This window comes from Corella eumyota, chromosome 4 (genome assembly GCF_963082875.1).
Source record: "Corella eumyota chromosome 4, kaCorEumy4.1, whole genome shotgun sequence".
NCBI lineage: Eukaryota > Metazoa > Chordata > Ascidiacea > Phlebobranchia > Corellidae > Corella > Corella eumyota.
Window position 1 is genome coordinate 11,242,255 of NC_137493.1, and position 17,851 is coordinate 11,260,105.

The following is a 17,851-nucleotide window of genomic DNA, read 5'->3' on the forward strand; positions in this document are numbered from 1 at the left end:
AGAATTTGTTGTTTAATTTATGTTAAGCATATGTTTAAACCTCTTATACTAACACATTACAAATCTGCTGTAATCTGTTTTGTAACTTTTATATTAACTTAAAATTATTGCTTAAAATCAGCATAAAAGTGCAAACAAATTTGTACATTTTAAGTTAAAAATCGCTTATAAAAAATTACTTGCCTAAATTTTTTTACATTTAAACCATAAATATCAAAACCAAGGAAACAGGTAAGTTAATTAAACAAATATTTTAAGTTAATTTTTTTTTAAAATCCACTTTCCCAATAAGAATTGCCAAAAACAAAATTCAAGAACATCCCATGGTTTTTAGTGGATTTGAAACAATTTTAAATATAAGAAAAAGGGGCCCGGAGTTTTTTTCAACGGATAATACAGTAAGACAACTTGGAATTTAGGTTTAAAACAATTTTAATTTTTGTTTCTTAATTTTAATTTTTTGTCTTTTACCATAGTTTGTATTAAAAATTTAAAATATTTAGTTAAATCAATAATTTTTTCAACAGTTTTTTTTTTAAATAGAAAAATTTGGATAAAGAAGCACTGCCTGGTAGGGAAGCAACTCTTGATGAGGAAAACAAAATAAACAATAAAATAATATATTAATTGTTTTAAATCAAAAATAAACAAAAAAAAGGAAAAATATGTATTTCTAATAACAACTTTTAAATATTATTAAACAAACACCTATTAACTAGTAATTAGTGATAATCAAATTTTGTAAATAGGAGGCCGCATTATGATATTATACAGCATACTAAAATTTGAATTTTAAACTCTAAGAAACAAAAGTTATCTTCTTTTAAAATTGGGACTAATAAGAATAAAAATAATAATAATAATAAATACACTGACAATAATTATATGTTTCGAAATCTAAGATTTCGAACCATAAAAATATTTGATTGGGGATAAAAATGCAATGGATTTTTTCTATATAAAAACTAGCACGTAATAAGGTAAACTACATTTTTTTGTTAAATATAATATGGCTTGATATCATTCCAATTTGTTTAAATAGTGAAATGTTAAAATAATTTATAACCTAAAGACAATCTTTAAATTTTATTAAACAAACACAAGCAATTATTAATAAGTGACATTTAAATTTAGAAAATAAAAGGTTCGGAACACCATATAATTAAAAACAGCAGATTAAAAGTTCACAACTTTATTTACTTACAAACAATAAGTAACTCAATATTTGGATAGGTAGGAAAAAAATAAATACATTTACAATAACAAAATGATTTTTTTTCAAATACATAATTGGAAAAAACACATTTTTTTTTCTTAACAGGTTTTGTATTTTTTTAACATCACATATGTTAAATATAATCCAGATACACACAAAAATAGAATTTTTTTAAAAGTCATCACTTTATGCAACTATTCCTATGTGTCCTCAGCATTTTAAATAAGACATCATTTTGTGACATCACAAACAGGTTACAGATCGTAGGTCACCATTGGGATATTTATGACATCATAAGCACAGTGTTTGTTTCTTACCAAAAAAAAGGCAACACTTTTTGGTGTTAAAATTAGTCAAATCCCTTCAATTTTTTTTGTTTTAACCACTTAAAGGTTTCAAATCCACTTTGACTTTCTCATAGGAGCTGAGCATACCAACAGCTGGATAAAAGCCCCCCTTGGGCATCATGACCAATTTGTGACCAACTCTCTCACCATTGCGAGTAAAAAATACCTGCAGAAACACTTCAGTTAAATGTAGAGATTTAAGTAGAGTTCTATAAAAGGTATTTACTTCCAATGCAACAATTAATCAGAAACTTATAAATATCGGACAATTGTATTTAATGATATCCAAAATTGTCAAAAGGCAACTTGAGATTAGGTCAGGGTAACAAATGTTACTTTATGTTTTGGTCGTAAAGCTAGCCTTACCACACATAAAAAAAATATTAAAAAAAAATGTTTTGGTATAATTTGGTGTAAGTAAAAAGAAAGTGGACTCTCTTACTTTGACCATCATTCCCTTTTCTTTACCCCCATAAATTCTTTGGGATCTGGGTCCAAATCTTAAATTAAGACGATGAGCTCTTCGCATTGCTATAATAGGGTCAACATCTTGCCAATGCTGCCAATTAAATAAAAATCTTAATGGTCTCCAGTTCAACAAGTTAATTGCGCATGGTGACACTTAGCTTTACTACAGGAGGTCCTGGGTTTAATCCCACATGCTTCTATGCCAAAGCACAGACATAGGCTAATTATTAGGTAATTATGATTTATAATATTTTAAACCAATACTTTAAACTGAGAACTGAAATAAAATAACAATGCTGTATGTTTAGGTTGATAGCTTAAAGAAGTACAAAAAATAATATTACTGGACTCAAGTTAATTAAAAAAAACTTCTTTTACTTCTAAATTTCCTTTCCTGACATCCACTTGAGAAGGTGGAGGCGGGATAGCCCTTTTTTTCCACCAACCTGGCTCCCATTCCTCATCAGACCATTCTTCCTCCAAAGGGTCATCAAGGTCATCAAGAAGGTCATCCAAAAGATTAGGGGGACTTGATGAAAGGTCGTCATGGTTACCCTTGTTTAACCAATCATAAACACCGTCTAAATTGAATAAAAAATAATATTTTAAAGTAATTTTTACCTCAAAAAAATTAAAAACCTTTTTTGTCGCCCTCCGGTGGCTCATCATCAAATTCATCCTCCCCATCACTAGGTGTCATATAATTATGTGGAAACTGGATTCCACATCCCATAATGTCACCACGGTAACATCTATGACAACATAATTAAATAATAAAACAAAAATGCATTTAAATAGAAAAAATATCAGGGTTCCAAATTAAATTTTACCTGGGGCCAAAAGGTGACCCTTGACCCCGTCCCATGAATATTTTTCCATCATCAGCATGATAGGCAATGGAACCGACATTCCAACCAGGGTGGCGATGCAAAGGATAGTTCTAGTTTAAATTTTAATTAGATATACGAGAGTATAAATATACCCAAGTTTTTGTGTATTATTAATTTATAAAGCCTTTTAATAACAAAACTGCCATTTGTGGTGAGTGGGTAAATTATCGCAGGCATATATTAGTCAAAAGTTGCAACCATATTAAACAACAAAAATTATGACTGAAGGGTAGGCTATTTACTAGTGAGTAAAAATAATGATATTAAACCCAGATTTATGACATCATAAGCATAACATAATGATGTCACAAACCTTATGAACGAGGCCAATAGCTATGTAGCAGTGTTTCCCCGGTTCTAATATCTCAAACTCAAAATAATGGTTAGTTGTGGTAAGCGGGGTTTTGGATTGAGCTAACCCAACATCGTGGATGTGGACCCCATTCCCCGAGTATTCTATTATCTTTAACGAAATAAATATCAATTTTTTTAACTTTATATATATAACTTATATATAACAATAATAATAACTTTTTAGTTCAATAAAAAAATGATAAGCAAACAAAAAATTACAAAAAGTATTATTTTATTGAAAATGTTTGAAAATTAGATTAATGAATAATTAAAAAAAAAAATTCTCAGAACTACTTAAAGATTAAAACATTTAAAATTTTAACTGAATAAAAAACTTAAATTTAAAGATTTTAAATTTTAAAACTTACTGGTCCATTGATTCTGACGTCATGAGTTCGAACCCAGTCTTCTTCCCCCTCATCCACGAGCATAAAATCGTCCCCTTTTAGGTTTTGGGGGTGTTGTGTGATCTCTATGATGTGGGTGTCAAGACATATAAAGGGGTGAAAATGATTTTTAGGGGATATAACTTTTACTGATTTAATCTAAACAAAAAAAAAAATTTCAAATCTTTTGACGTAAATAATGTTATATAAGTTTAAAAATAATATTTATGATAAGGAAATGGAATCATTTCTACTTTATGGCTTTGGTAAATTTTACTCGCACCCGATCGTTATTTTTTTAAGGGCCGCAGGGGAAAAGTAATGCAAAAGTTGTAAAACTAACATTACAAATATTTAATGGATAAAAAGGTCTATGTAAAAAAAATAGCACAAAGCTAGATGGGGTTATTATACAACAAATGTCCTTCTTAATCACAATTTACGAATAGCTCAAACATGTTGCAATTGCACACCCCTACCCAATAAAAATATCAAAAAACCTATCCCCTTAAGAAGATATGAAAATAAAAAACAAGTTTTATCCTCAATTTTTACCTCTTCTCCATTTCTTGTGAAAAAAACCTCAGTGGGTGAGAGAGGTGCTCCTACAGCCCCACAATCTTTTTTAACCCCCCTCACCCCACAACCTACCCTATCACCTTCCAATATTTGGGGGCCTTTGTAAACAGGAGTCCCCACTCCTCCCTTGAAGATTCTACAACAAATATTTTAAATTAATTTAAAATTTTTGATTTAATTTTAAAATATTTTTTTTAGAAATTATTCGTAAAATAACTAGAAAAAATTTTAGATAAAAAACTTTTTAAATAAACTTATGACAAAAAAATACAAACAACCACAGTTTATATAGAATACACTGGATCAAAAAAATCGTATGTATCAAGTGTATTCTAAATGGGTAAGATTTAAGGCCAAACTTAGTTTAAAAAAACAAGAAATGTCGAACTTGAGCCTGGAATGTTGAGATGTGAGAAAAATATTTCCCAGATTGTGACCGGGTAGTTTTCGTTCAAACATGAAATTAAACGGAACCAATCCAATTGCTACAAAACCTAAAATATTTTAACACTTTCCTTTTAGTATAATAATAAAAAACATTAAACTAAACTAAATTTATAAATTAAAAATTTGCTACCAAAAACCTATGCAACTTAATAAAATTTATTGTTATTATTAAAACAAGACAGGTTAAAATAATTAATTTTAGTAAATATAAAACCTTTCATAGGATCAGTTGTTAAAACTTTAATCTCAAAATAATTTTCTTCTTCATTAAGACTTTGTGACATCACAATATACCCTGAATCATGGTCTTTGTCTGGTTCACATCTACAAACAAAACATAAAACAAAATTTAAAAAATGCTAAATAATCAACTTGAAAGATATTAAATAAAACTCAATCCAAACTTGTTCAACCTTAGACTGGGCTAATGGTTTAAAATAAATACAACCAGCAGCATGTTGTGATCGTCAAAACACCTGCCTTTACTACAAGAGGTCTGGGGTTAAATCCCCACTGATCTATGTAGTAGCGCCCTTGAGTAAGGTGCTATAAACGATATAAATTCCTGCTAAAAAAGTACTTAATCAGCAGCTTAATTATAGGACAACTATAATGTATAATATTCCAAACTCTCAAAGGCAACACGAGACTGGGTCAAGATAACTGATGATATTGATGTTAAAGTCGCGAAGTCGACATTTCCACAATTCAACAATATAAAAAAAAGATAAACTGATTTCTGTTAGCAGATTAGCGTCATCCGCCATACGCCAATAGTACTAAAATAAATTAGAAATGGGTGGAATGTACAAGGGAGGATTAGGGTAAGGTTTTAAAATTTCAAATTCTGCATTATTTAAACTTGGCCGAGGACGTTAATAGATCTCCAAATAAACAACAGAAAAATTTTAATTTTAAAAGCAGCATTAAATCCAATTTTAAACTAACCTTAGCACATTCCCATCAACTTTCATTCTCGATATTCGTGGTTGGTCTTTGTCTACAACTTCCATTTTACTTAAATTCCTCTAAAAATGTTTTGCAAATTCATCAAAAATATCACATTAGGGGATTTTTTTCATTTCCTTTTATAAGGCGGAAAACAGTGTTTTCGTTTTAATTCTAAATCAATAATACAAAGTTTGATGCTATCCATTAGAATTTAGATCTAGGTTAAAATTTATTAAAAGAAAATTAAACCAATTTAAGACGCTAAAAAGTCAAAACTTGGTTACAATAAATTATTTTTAGTGAAAAACATTTATATTGTAACAAATCCGCCATATTGTTGTTTACTCTTAAGTCTTATCTATTCTATGTCACGTGTTTACACCTGGAGTCTCGTCTTTACACCTTATCACGTGACTTGTTGGTTTAACTGTTTAATTGTGATGTATTGAGTACTATTCGTGTTACGAGTTTGTGGACGGTTGTTTGTAATCTTACGCAATAAAATACTATAAAATATAAATACGGCTTTTTATACAAAAGAATATGAGGCAAAACTGTTACAATATAAACTTCTTTTCTTCTGCTACTTTTAACGAAGTTGCAATATTTGAATGCAGTGATTTTATTGGTAATAGAAAATACACAAAATGATCAAAAAATAAATCAAGAAAAAATAAAAAAAAACAAAATAAAAAGGAAAGTTGTTGGAAAGCGTTTGGTCTACGGCGGTCTAGAATGGTCAAATTCAAAGCAAAGGTCGACATCAATAAAGTATTATGACATCATCATGACATCATTTAGGCTTGGGATGACTCAGAAAACTCGTTATCAACGAGATTTGAGTCATCTTTTGTGTTTTTGTAGCTTGGGTTAGAGTATCCCGATCTCATTGAGGATAAACCAGAATCAGTTGGAGGTCCCTTCTTACGCTTTAAAATTTTTTTTATCATTTTATTTTTAAACTTATACTTTCAATGTGGGCATTAATAGGTCTTAAAATTGTTTTTGTTACCTCAACCCAGTCTCGAGTTGACTTTGGCAGTTTGAAATATAATTAATTTTAAAACTTTAATAACAAGCTGCTGATTAAGCATTTGCTCTGCAGATGTTTAAACTGTTTTGTTTATAGTAAACTCCTGCTAAACAATAACTTAATCAGCAGCATAGTTATTCGGCAACTATAATCTATATAAACTGCTAAAGGCTACTCAAAACCCGGTCAGAGTAATTGATGTTACTCTATGTTTAGGTCATGCATTTGATGTTACTCTATGTTTAGGTCATGCATAACTTTTCACATCAAGGATAAAGAAATATATATATATATATATATACTTATAAATAAATAAGATTATGGTCAATTTCCTAACTTGTTTAACTTACCACACTGGCATAACCAGGATTAGTAACTCCCATTCCTTCAGTCTGTAACAATATAAAAATAATGATGTCATAAACTGTTGGTTATTTTTAAATACAACAAAATTAGGAAAAAAATTTACTTGAAAATATCGAAACTTTTAAAAAAATTATCGGCAACACTAACCTCTACACTAAAAACTTCTTGTGGTTCATCATTTGTGATGTCATTATCACCTTTATTATACATGACAGGGTTGTCAAATGATGCTACTTGGGATTCTTTCTGTGTATTACAACAAGAAGGAATGGAGGGAAATGCACAGTTGCAAGGTTTGGAATCGGAAAAACTTCTAAAAAAATGGGAACACTGGTTTAGAAAAAATCTGTTCAAATATAAAATCTAAATTTATAGCACAATTTTGTTTAGATTTATTGAAAGTAACTAACTAAGTTATTGTACTTATACTACGTTATGTACTTTAAAAAGCTTAAACACTTTCAACTTACCCTGTTCTGCGACTTCTGTAGTAAAGGCCTCCCAAAACAATTAAAACTAAAACTACCACCACAGCAACAACTACACCAATCACAACTAAAAAAATAATAACAATTAATAAACAAACTAATCGTATATTGTATACAATATAAGGGAGAGATTATAGATAAGTTTATGGTTTCAATGTATTTTATAATACAAAATCTAGAGTTTGAATAAATAAAAACTCATGTTGAAAGTGTCGACCGAAATAAATGTACTTACCCCCACTATCTGTCGGGATTTGTTCCCCGTCATAGTTTTCACAAAATTCCCCAGAATATCCATCAAAACAACTAAAAAAAGCAGTTTTAAGTTTTTATTTAATAAATTTTATAAGAACAACACAAAGTATAAAGCAAGGTAAATTTAAAGTTTTTGACCATAAAAAAATAAAAAAAATAATTTTAACTATTAAAAAAATTAATAAAAGTATTTACCCAACACCACACAAAAAGTTTCTACTTACACACAGGAAGGTTTTAAATCCTTGTCATAAATACAAGTGGCAGCATTTCTACACTGGCACACCGCCAAGACTGGAAGAGGTGGCAAGTAACTCGCGTCACATTGTCGCACGCTCCCCTGTTGCAAGCTAGTTCCATCAGGGCATGCACAAACATACGATCCTGGTTTTAATAAACAAAGATGGCTGCAAATTCCTGTTTTACATCTAGACCCAACTAAAAAGAGTAAATTAAGAGTTGTTATAAAAGTAGAACATAAAAAGTTTACAGTTATGAATATAATTGTAAATTGATTTAATAATAAACAAACTCAGTTTATAATTTTTAGAAAACAAATTGGAATAAATTTACTTAATTCATTTAACTTTATTGAAAAAATCTAACGAATACAGTTTTTTAACTTAAGTACCACAATTAACTTGAAACTTAAAATTTTACAGATTATACTAAATGTGTTAAAATTAGAATTGCGAAAGTTAACAGCAAGTATTGTAAAAATTTCCAAAAAATACACAAATTAAATTCAAAGTTATTGGAAAACAAAAAAAAAATAACTTATTTTTTAAAATTTACTAATAAATTCTAAAAAAACATAGCCTAACAAAAAAAACTACAATTTAATTTTACAAAGATAGATTGTACTTAAATGTAAACGTCAAACTCACCGCTCTGGTCGTACTTATATTTGCTAAAAACTTTCACGTTTGTTGGATTTCTTAAACCTTGTAAAATAGTTTGTTTCACCCCACGACCAAACTTATCCATCTTGTAAAGTACACCATCAAGTTTGGAGGTCCAATATACACTACTCTCAAATATATCAACTGATGTTGGGTTGCCATTGCCTAAACATTTTAATTAGTTGTTTAATTTTGCCCAAAACGATTTGATTAGTTATTAATTTTAACCTATAATAATTTAACTGGGTGTTAAATCGAATAAAAATTTACATCAATTTTTACAGCAAGGTGGTTGTTGGTAATAAAATTTAAAGTTGGTTTGTACAAAAAAATCAGTATAAGTATTAACCACTGCAGTGTTTCCAAATTACTCACCAGTTCTTCCAATAAATTCGCTACCAATTCCATCTTCATCAACGGAGATAATTACATCGCCACGCTCATCAGAAATATACAATCTAAAAAGTTGAAAAATAACAATAAATTAACAAACATCAACCAAAACTCTATTAATTTAAAATTTTTTTTTATTTAATTAGTCTTAATGTAGGAAGGTTGACTTCACCTAAACATAGAGTAACATTTGTTACTTCGACCCAGTCTTAATTTGACTTTGGCAGTTTTAAATACTATTACTTATAATTGCCTGATTATTAAACTGCTGATTGGTTTTTGGCCCAGCAGGAGTTTATATTGTTTATAATGCATACTTAAGAGCACCACTGCTTAATAGCAGTGGTAAAAAAATGTTTATCTGTTTTAGAATACCAAATTTAAAGACAAAATATAACACGGAAAAAAATCATTGAAATCCAACCAGTTCCACTAATAACCAACCTGTCATCGTTAAAATAATCGATTGCAATTCCAGTTGGGTAATCAACATCCACATCTAATCTAACCATTTCTTTTCCGTCCATGTGAGATTTAAATATTCCAGGTTGGTTGCCCACTGTGCTCCAGAACATTAAACTAGGAAATATAAGCAAGTTAAACTTCTCTGCATAATGAAACGATTGGTCTGATTCCTGTTTTGTGATAAGCAGTATTTTATGATTGCAGAAAAGGTCTGCACAACCAACCACAAATACTAACATTTTTTATATATCTTTATCCTCGATGTGGGAAGGTTGACTTCACGGCCAAAACATAGAGTGACATCAGTTACTTCGCCTTAGTCTTAAGTTGCTTTTAGCAGTTTAGGATATTATATAGATTATAATTGCTCGATAATTATGCTGTTGATTAAGTTCAGGCTCAGCAGAAGTTCAAACCGTTAAAAGCGCTTTACTTAAGGGTACTACAGCATGATAGCAGTGGAAATCAAACCCAAGACCAAGATAACAATATTAGCACAAAAATAAAAGGACAGATCCATTACAATAGTAAACTGATATTATATTAGTGATAGAGAAATTTTAGAAAAATTTAGAAAAATTTTACTTTAACAGTTTAAAACCTTACTGTGTTAAAAAAATCGTTAAAAGCACTTTTTTTTAAATTATTGTGTCAAGAAATCACATTTTTTCACCTACTTTAAAGTTACATCTTTATTACGAAAGCTATGCAAAATTATTAAAATCAAACTGCTATTAAATAAAACTATAATCACAAAAAATTCTAAGTTTAACATACCCGTGTCCAGGGTCCAGTGCAATAGCATAGGGAACATCAAGTTTACTCAATATTGTGTTCTTATACCTTCCATCTAATAAAGCAACACTGATTGTACCTATTTCACTGTCAGTCCAATACAAATTGCTGTAAAACAAAAAAACATTAAAGTAATAAGAACATATTAGGGAAAAATCCCTTTTTTATTGTTTTTGGAAGATTTCACACAAAGTAAATAAGATCCAGAAACAATAATTTTTTGTAAACAATTTGTTTAATAAATTGGACAGTTGTAATAATTTTCAGAAGATATTATAAGGTCAAAAATTTAACAAGTTTGCAAAAAATAAAATATTGTGTCTGGGTCAATGAGAATTATCCCATTATGACATCATAAAGTTGGTTTGTTACACTTAAAAACAAAACAAAAAATATTTACTTTATCTGCCTTATTAATGTTGAAAATTTACAAAAATTGACACAATTAAAAACTTAAAATATTTTCAAACTTACTAAGACACCCAATCCACAGCGATTCCGTTGGGTGTTGTTAACCCCTTGATCGCTAAATCTTGGGGAATTCCCTGGTTGTTGGAGTTTGGATCCATGTACGGCAGAATGGAGCGGAATATGCGAGGTCGGGTAATTTGTATTCCGGCAGAATCTAAAATTAAAAAAAAAAGATTTTGAAATTATACTTATAATACATTTAATTTAATTGCATTTTATTTTAAATTTTAATTAATCATAGGAATCAAGCTTAGAACTTTTAGTCGAAACCTGTATCACCTGTATAGCTTGCTGTGTCGGACCAAAACAAGAAACTGGTGTTCTTCTCATCATAAAAATAATCGCTGGACTGCACACGAAGTTGGTTCATTATGACATCATACTCGCGATCATTGTTTGCATCGTAAACTCGAATTTTTTGTTCATCAGCTACAAAGTTTGCTGCAAATTCTGAAAACAAACATTTTAAATTACAATGCTGATTTTACAAGCCTAAACACAAAGTAGTTTTTCTTACCTCAATTATTAATGATATTAGTTGATAATGAACCTAGTAATTGTTTTATCGCCTTTTTTTATTGTTATTTAAATTTTAAACTTATCAATGAAAGTACAAAAAAATTTAAAACTATAATAAATATATGTATAAAAAAAGCAGGAGTTTATATTATGTGTTGGCTAAGCAGGAGTTAATATTATTTATAGCCCCTTACTCAAGGGTGCTACAGCATGAGAGCAGTGAGAATCGAACCCAGAACCTCTTTTTAATAAAGACCTGTGTTCTGACCACTACACCATGCTGCCGGCATATAATAATTTAAAACATGCCATAATTAATAATATTTACATAAAGACTCTATAGTATAATAAGGCATGGTCACTAAACCCAAGGCTTATTACTGTTTTTTAAGGATGTTATAACATTGAAGCAGTTGGATTCAAACCCAAAACCTCCAAATGTATATTTTATCTTAATTTTGAACTCGTATTGAAATAAACAAACCTGATGATAAGCAACTACTGTCCACTACATTATAACCCTCAACACAATCACAATAATAATTTCCTTTCAAGTTAAGGCAATTTTGTGAGCATGTTTTCCAGTTTAAACATTCATTAATGTCTAAGCAAGTGTGAGTGTTTTTGTCATTCACCTGAAACACAAATTAGTTTAGAAAAAACTTATTTGAGAAAATAAAACAATACTTATAGTTAAACTAAAATTTATTTTGGGTGACATAAAAAAAATGACAATTATGAAGCACAGGTAAGTTATCCAGATTAATATTACACTTGGCTTCACTACATGAAGTCTTAGGTTCAATTCCAGCCCAAAACTAGTCAGCAGATTAATTATTAAGCAATTATAATTAGTAATATCCTAAACTGCCAAAAGCAACCCAAAACTGGGTTGGGTAACAAATGTTAATCTATGTTTAAGTTGTAAAGTTGACCTTCTTACATCAAGGATACAAAAATATTAAAAAAAACTTAAAATAAGATAATTTAGCCATTTCAAATATAAAAATGTTTTTTAACATTCTTCTGATTGTGTTATTTAAAAATGTCAATTACAGGTAAATATATTCAAACTTACAATATAACCATCATCACAAGAACAAAGATAAAATCCTGAAATATTTTCACTTCCTGGTATTTCAGTGCAAATTTGCTCACATGGGCTTTGTGAACAAGTCAAGTTGGTTTCTCCTTTATCTGTTAAACAGAACATGATATTAAATTGTTAGGTACAGAGTTTAACCAATCTATTTTAATATTATTTTCTGTAATAAGGTTTTCATTTTTCAATAAAAGAAATAAATAATTTACAAAACATTAATGTAGCTGAAAAAAAAAAAACAATTTGAAAATTTAAAACCATAAAAAATTAACTAATATTTATTCATACAGTAAGACTACTAAACCCATAGATTTATAACATGAATAATATTTATAACCTATGTGCAAATAAGTTAAAAATTAAATGAGTGAAAGTTAAAAATTCAACCATTTACCAGTTTCTGATCCCAAAATTTAAGAAAAAACATACAATAACAAAATCTATTTAACCAATTGTAACACATAAACCTTGTTCTTTAAGTTTTTCATAACAATCTATTTTTAAACTATACTACCAATATTATCTAAATCGATTATTAACAGTAAATGTAATAAAACGCACTTAACAAAATATCTAAACTAAACACTCACTAATTACACTAAGTAAGCCAAAGTGCCAAGGCTGATAAGAGATACAAATACAAGAAAATGTGTCATTAACATATTGCCTAAAACTAAACCCTTAGCTAATAAAGATAAGGTTCTGTAAAAACTGCCTATATTTGTTACATTTTTAAAATTTTTTTATATTTATTTATCCCCAGTGCAGAAAGGCCGACCTCACAGCCTAAACATTGAGTAACAGTTGTTACTAATCTCGACTTTTTTTTTGGCTGTTGGAATTTTGTTGATTGTAATTGCCTGCTAAAACTGCTGATTCAGTGTTGGCTAAGGAGTTTATACCATTTACTTAAGGACGCTACAACATGAGAGCAGTGGGGATCAAACGCAAGACTTTATGTAGTGAAGCTAAGTGTTCTGATCACTACACCAGTAAACCGGTTAAACTATACTTGTAGAAACAAGAATTTTACTTACGACATCCAAGTTCATCGGAGTAATCTCCACAATCATCAACATCATCACAAATCTTTGTTTCAGGAATACAATTCTTGTTAAAACATTTATATTCACCAGATCTACATTTAAGTAAAAAAATTGATTAAATTAATATAGTTTAATATTTTAATAAAACAAAATGTTTGGTAAGATCTGAAAACACATAATATTTATGTATTTTACTAATTTTTTGGCTTAAGCTGTTGGGTTTTATTTTTATTGTTAAATTGTATTGGCATTTATTTGTTTAGTTTTCCAAGTGTTACAATAATGTACTAGGCTCCACTATTATTTTAAACTTAATTATCTTTAAAGTCTAATTGACCCGATTTGCCTGATTTCTACTATTCTAATGCTTTGGTAAGCTTAACAAAAATTACAATAAGATTCTAATACTGTACTTGCTGCAAAAAATTAAAAAATAATTTCTTACAGTATTAAAAATAAATTCTTACAGAATAAACAGATATTTCACCCAGTCAATCATGTTATCAAGCTAATAAGCAACTAAGAATAAATATTTTCACTAAGCTGACCTAGAAAATAAACTATACCACCTTTTAATAGTCTCTAAATTTAGCTTTAAAGTTACTTTAATAATGGCTGAAAAAAAAATTATGTAAATAACCTCTACTTTTAGCTGTAAGGCCATTTTATACAATTTTTAAATCATGAGCACAATTTTTTTTAATAAAAAATGTGAACTTTTTAACTTACACACAAGATGGGGGCTCAGTTGGTGCATGACATCTTGAGATATCTTCATCGCTTCCGTCACCACAATCATCCACTCCGTCACAAACCCTGCTTCCAAAAATACAAATCTTTGTCCGTTCACACCGGAATTTCGGTTCATCACATTCAATTTCATCTGAAATGGGTTTAATTGTTATTTAAAAATACTTTTTTATAAACCTTATCAGACGGCTGCATGCTGTCGTAGTCAGAACACTTGCTACACTACATGGGGTCGTGGGTTCGATCCCTACTGCTTTCATGCTGTGGTGCCCTTGATTAAGGGGCTATAAACAGTATAAACTACTGCTGAGCCAGCACTTAATAAGTAGCATAATCAGTGGGAAATTATATTTTATAATGACCTAAACTGCCAAAGGCAACTCAAGACTGGGTCATGGTAACTGATGGGACTCCATGTTTAGGTCGTTAATTCAACCTTCCACATCAAGAATAAAGATATATATAAAATAATTAATATAACTTTGTTTAATTGTATAAACAGAATAACTTCCTTTAAACTTCATTATTCTAATAAAAGTGTTTTCTGTATGGAATAGGTAAAAGTACTTACCACAGACGCTGGGTAATTCATCGGTTCTATCCCCACAATCGTCAATTCCATCGCAGCGGAAACTTAAAAAAAAAATTTTTTTTAATTAAACAATTTTAAGATTTTAAATATTGCTTGTTTATTAAAAAAAAAATAAAGCTACATAATTGAAATAACTACAAAAAAACAACTAATAAAATAACTTTATCAAGAATTAAACGAGAAACCTAAAATTTTAATCAATTTACTTGTTGTTGACGCATACATGGTTATCACACTCAAACACGACATCTGGTGGACAAAACTTATCGTCGGGAAACTTTGGAGTGCAGTAGAGTTCGTCGCTTGCATCGTTGCAATCTCGGGCTCCATCACACTGAAGGGAGCTAGAGATACAGTGGCCACTTGAGCATTCAAAGTAACCTGCCGAGGATAAACTTTATTTATTATTTAACAACAACGGATGGTAGTTGTTCAGTGTTCAGCAATTAAGAGCAAACACTTTACAAAGTAGGCACTTTTATATATAAATATAAATAGTTTGTCCTCACCAGGCTGACAAGTAAGAGCAGGACAACCAATCTCATCGGAATTATCTCCACAATCGTCATTCTGATCACAAACCCAGGAGCCTCTGATGCAACTAAAAACAGTTCGTCATATAATTAAAGTTTTCTGCAATTAAAATTATAGATACCAGCAGCATGGTGTAGTGATTATAACACTTGGTTTTTAGTACATGATGTCTCAGGGACAATCTCAACTGCTTTTAAGGCATAGTGCCCTATATGGTAAAAGCTCTTGCCATGCCAAAAAATAACTATTAAAGTTTGTTATCATGTCAGTATAACAATAATATCCTTAGCTGCCAACATTACGTTAAAGCTAGACCGTGGTAACTGATGTTTAGCCCACAAAGTCGACCTTTCCACATTGAGGTTAAATATAGAAAATAAAATTAACAATTTTTGAAAACTAATAACCTCTAAGTTATCTACCAATGTTTTTGTAACTTACTTTAAGTTTGCACACTGGAACTCAGACTCTGTACAATCCCTCGGAGCACAACCACTCTCATCTGAGCCATCATCACAATCTCTATTTCCATCACAACGTGAGTGAAGGGGCACACAAACTCCATTTCCACATCTGAACTCGGACAGTCTAAAAATTTTATTTTCACAAATGATTAAATTTATTATTATTTGATTAAAACCATTTAAACTTTTAAGTTTTTTTTACATCTTTTATTTACTAGCAAGATAAGGAAAGTTTAACTTAAATTTGTAGAATTTTTTTTAAAACACTAAAATTTTAAAATTTTTTTTGTCATATGTCTACAGATAAAAACTTGACACTTTTTTTTGAGTGGAATATTTTTACTAAATTTTACCGAAATCAAAATAACATAAATATAATAAACTTACGCATTGCAAGTACGAGCTTGACAATTCTGTTCATCACTGTTGTCTATACAATCATTTTCACCATTACATACTAACTCAGATCTTATACATCTGTTAAGAGATTTCAATTAATTATTATTTAAAAACAAGGAAAGTTGAAAGTGGCATGGTGTTGTGGTCAGAACACTTGGCTTTACTAAATGAGGTTTTAAGTTCAATCCTCACTATGCTAAGCTGCAGAATCCTTGGGTAGGGTGCTATAAACAATATAAACTACTGCTGAGCCAGTACCTAATCAGCAGCTTAATTATCGAACAATTTTAATCTATAATATACTAAACTGCCAGAGGCAACTTAAGACTGGGTCGGGTAACAAATGTTATATTATGTCTAGATCGTGAAGCTGACCTTTTCACATTAAGAACAAATATTAAAAAAAATTAGTGCACATCTGTAAATATACACAGAAATATCTGCTTAAAATTTTAATTGTCAATACCAATATATTGAATAACTATAAAAAACGTAACAGTTAAAACTAAACTAAGATAACATTGATCCATATTATCTCATATTTCCAAGCACCAAATTCTAAACTTTTATAACTTACCTGTAATTAGTTGCACACGAAATTTCATGTTCCAAACATCTATGTTCTTCTCCCGCTAATATTAAAAGTTTAAGTTAAATAAAAACTAACATTAAAAGTAATAAATTTAACTTTAAAATATTCTAACACTCACAAAGACAATAATGAAAAAAAAACAAAGTTAAAGATTAACACAGAGATAGTATACTAACCACAAACTGTTACATCTTCGTCGCTTCCATCTCCACAATCATCCTCAAAGTCGCACCAATACATGGCTGAAATACACTTTCCATTGTCGCATTTAAAGTCTTGGCCAGAACAGGTCCGAGCACTAAATATTATAAAAGGAATTTAACTTAAGCATAAAATTGTAAAACTTGTTGATAAACCATATTTCAACTTTTTTCATATTTGTTTATTTTCAAAGTTAACAAGTTGACTCTTGATATAGAGTAACATTTCGTTACCCTGACCCAGTCCCGGGTTGCCTTTAGCAGATTGGGATATTACTTTTTTGATTGCTGTTAATCGAATGTTGTGTCAGCAGAAGTTCATACCGTTTATAGTACCTTACTTAGGGCGCTACGGCATGAGAGCAGTAGAAATCAAAGCCAAGACCCCAAAACAATTTACCATATGACATAAAAAGGTAAAATCAACTTTAAAGAATCTTTGGTTTGGTTAAGTATGCTATAATATTTATTAGAGCAGATATTAACAACAGTGCTACATATTTTGTTAGCTTCCAAAATAAAAACTTAAATGTTGAAAAAACAAACTAAACTCACTTGCAATAATCAGTATCTTCATCTGAATTATCCCCACAGTCATCTATTCCATCACAAAGCTTGGCGTTGTTTAAACATTTCGTGTTAGTGCATTTAAACTGGTTCTCAAGACAGGCATAATCATCTACATAATGGTTATATATAAATTAAATTATCAAATAATTTTAAATACTTAAGTAACCATAGGCCAACATATATTTTACATACGTCTTTATCCTTGATGTGTTAAAGTCGACTTACGGACCTAACCATAATGTAACATCAGTTACTAAAACTTAAGTTGCTTTTGGCA

General features: G+C 29.7%; 2 protein-coding genes across 3 annotated transcripts in view; both read right to left on the minus strand.

The window, feature by feature from the left end:
• Nucleotides 1-1,150: 1,150 nt before the first annotated feature.
• LOC145751162 (SPRY domain-containing protein 3-like) lies at nt 1,151-5,736 on the minus strand. Of its 2 annotated transcripts, none has more exons than XM_082567259.1 (11): nt 5,636-5,736; nt 4,902-5,011; nt 4,629-4,734; nt 4,217-4,376; nt 3,644-3,820; nt 3,235-3,384; nt 2,862-2,971; nt 2,671-2,783; nt 2,410-2,612; nt 2,006-2,122; nt 1,151-1,729 (listed from the first exon to the last, which is right to left on the minus strand). In XM_082567259.1, exons 1-11 carry the CDS (start codon nt 5,698-5,700, stop codon nt 1,595-1,597), a joined length of 1,446 nt encoding a protein of 481 aa, XP_082423385.1. In that variant the 5' UTR covers nt 5,701-5,736; the 3' UTR covers nt 1,151-1,594. The 2 variants fall into 2 exon arrangements, with proteins under 2 accessions (XP_082423385.1, XP_082423386.1); XM_082567260.1 differs by having other exon boundaries at nt 1,151-1,740.
• A 611-nt stretch (nt 5,737-6,347) lies between these two features.
• Nucleotides 6,348-17,851, minus strand: part of LOC145750826 (low-density lipoprotein receptor-related protein 2-like) — a 55,606-nt gene continuing 44,102 nt past the window's right edge. Inside the window, exons 77-100 of the mRNA XM_082566901.1 lie at nt 17,560-17,683; nt 16,981-17,102; nt 16,790-16,844; nt 16,201-16,290; nt 15,791-15,937; nt 15,325-15,416; nt 15,022-15,196; nt 14,795-14,856; nt 14,203-14,356; nt 13,465-13,565; nt 12,404-12,522; nt 11,810-11,960; nt 11,086-11,256; nt 10,810-10,960; nt 10,318-10,443; nt 9,520-9,654; nt 9,058-9,140; nt 8,668-8,847; nt 8,005-8,218; nt 7,761-7,831; nt 7,508-7,592; nt 7,185-7,350; nt 7,022-7,063; nt 6,348-6,567 (exon numbers count right to left, since the gene is read on the minus strand). Of these exons, the coding sequence (XP_082423027.1) occupies nt 6,436-6,567; nt 7,022-7,063; nt 7,185-7,350; nt 7,508-7,592; nt 7,761-7,831; nt 8,005-8,218; nt 8,668-8,847; nt 9,058-9,140; nt 9,520-9,654; nt 10,318-10,443; nt 10,810-10,960; nt 11,086-11,256; nt 11,810-11,960; nt 12,404-12,522; nt 13,465-13,565; nt 14,203-14,356; nt 14,795-14,856; nt 15,022-15,196; nt 15,325-15,416; nt 15,791-15,937; nt 16,201-16,290; nt 16,790-16,844; nt 16,981-17,102; nt 17,560-17,683 (2,948 nt within the window). The 3' untranslated portion in view covers nt 6,348-6,435. The remainder of the gene's footprint in view (nt 6,568-7,021; nt 7,064-7,184; nt 7,351-7,507; nt 7,593-7,760; nt 7,832-8,004; nt 8,219-8,667; nt 8,848-9,057; nt 9,141-9,519; nt 9,655-10,317; nt 10,444-10,809; nt 10,961-11,085; nt 11,257-11,809; nt 11,961-12,403; nt 12,523-13,464; nt 13,566-14,202; nt 14,357-14,794; nt 14,857-15,021; nt 15,197-15,324; nt 15,417-15,790; nt 15,938-16,200; nt 16,291-16,789; nt 16,845-16,980; nt 17,103-17,559; nt 17,684-17,851) is intronic.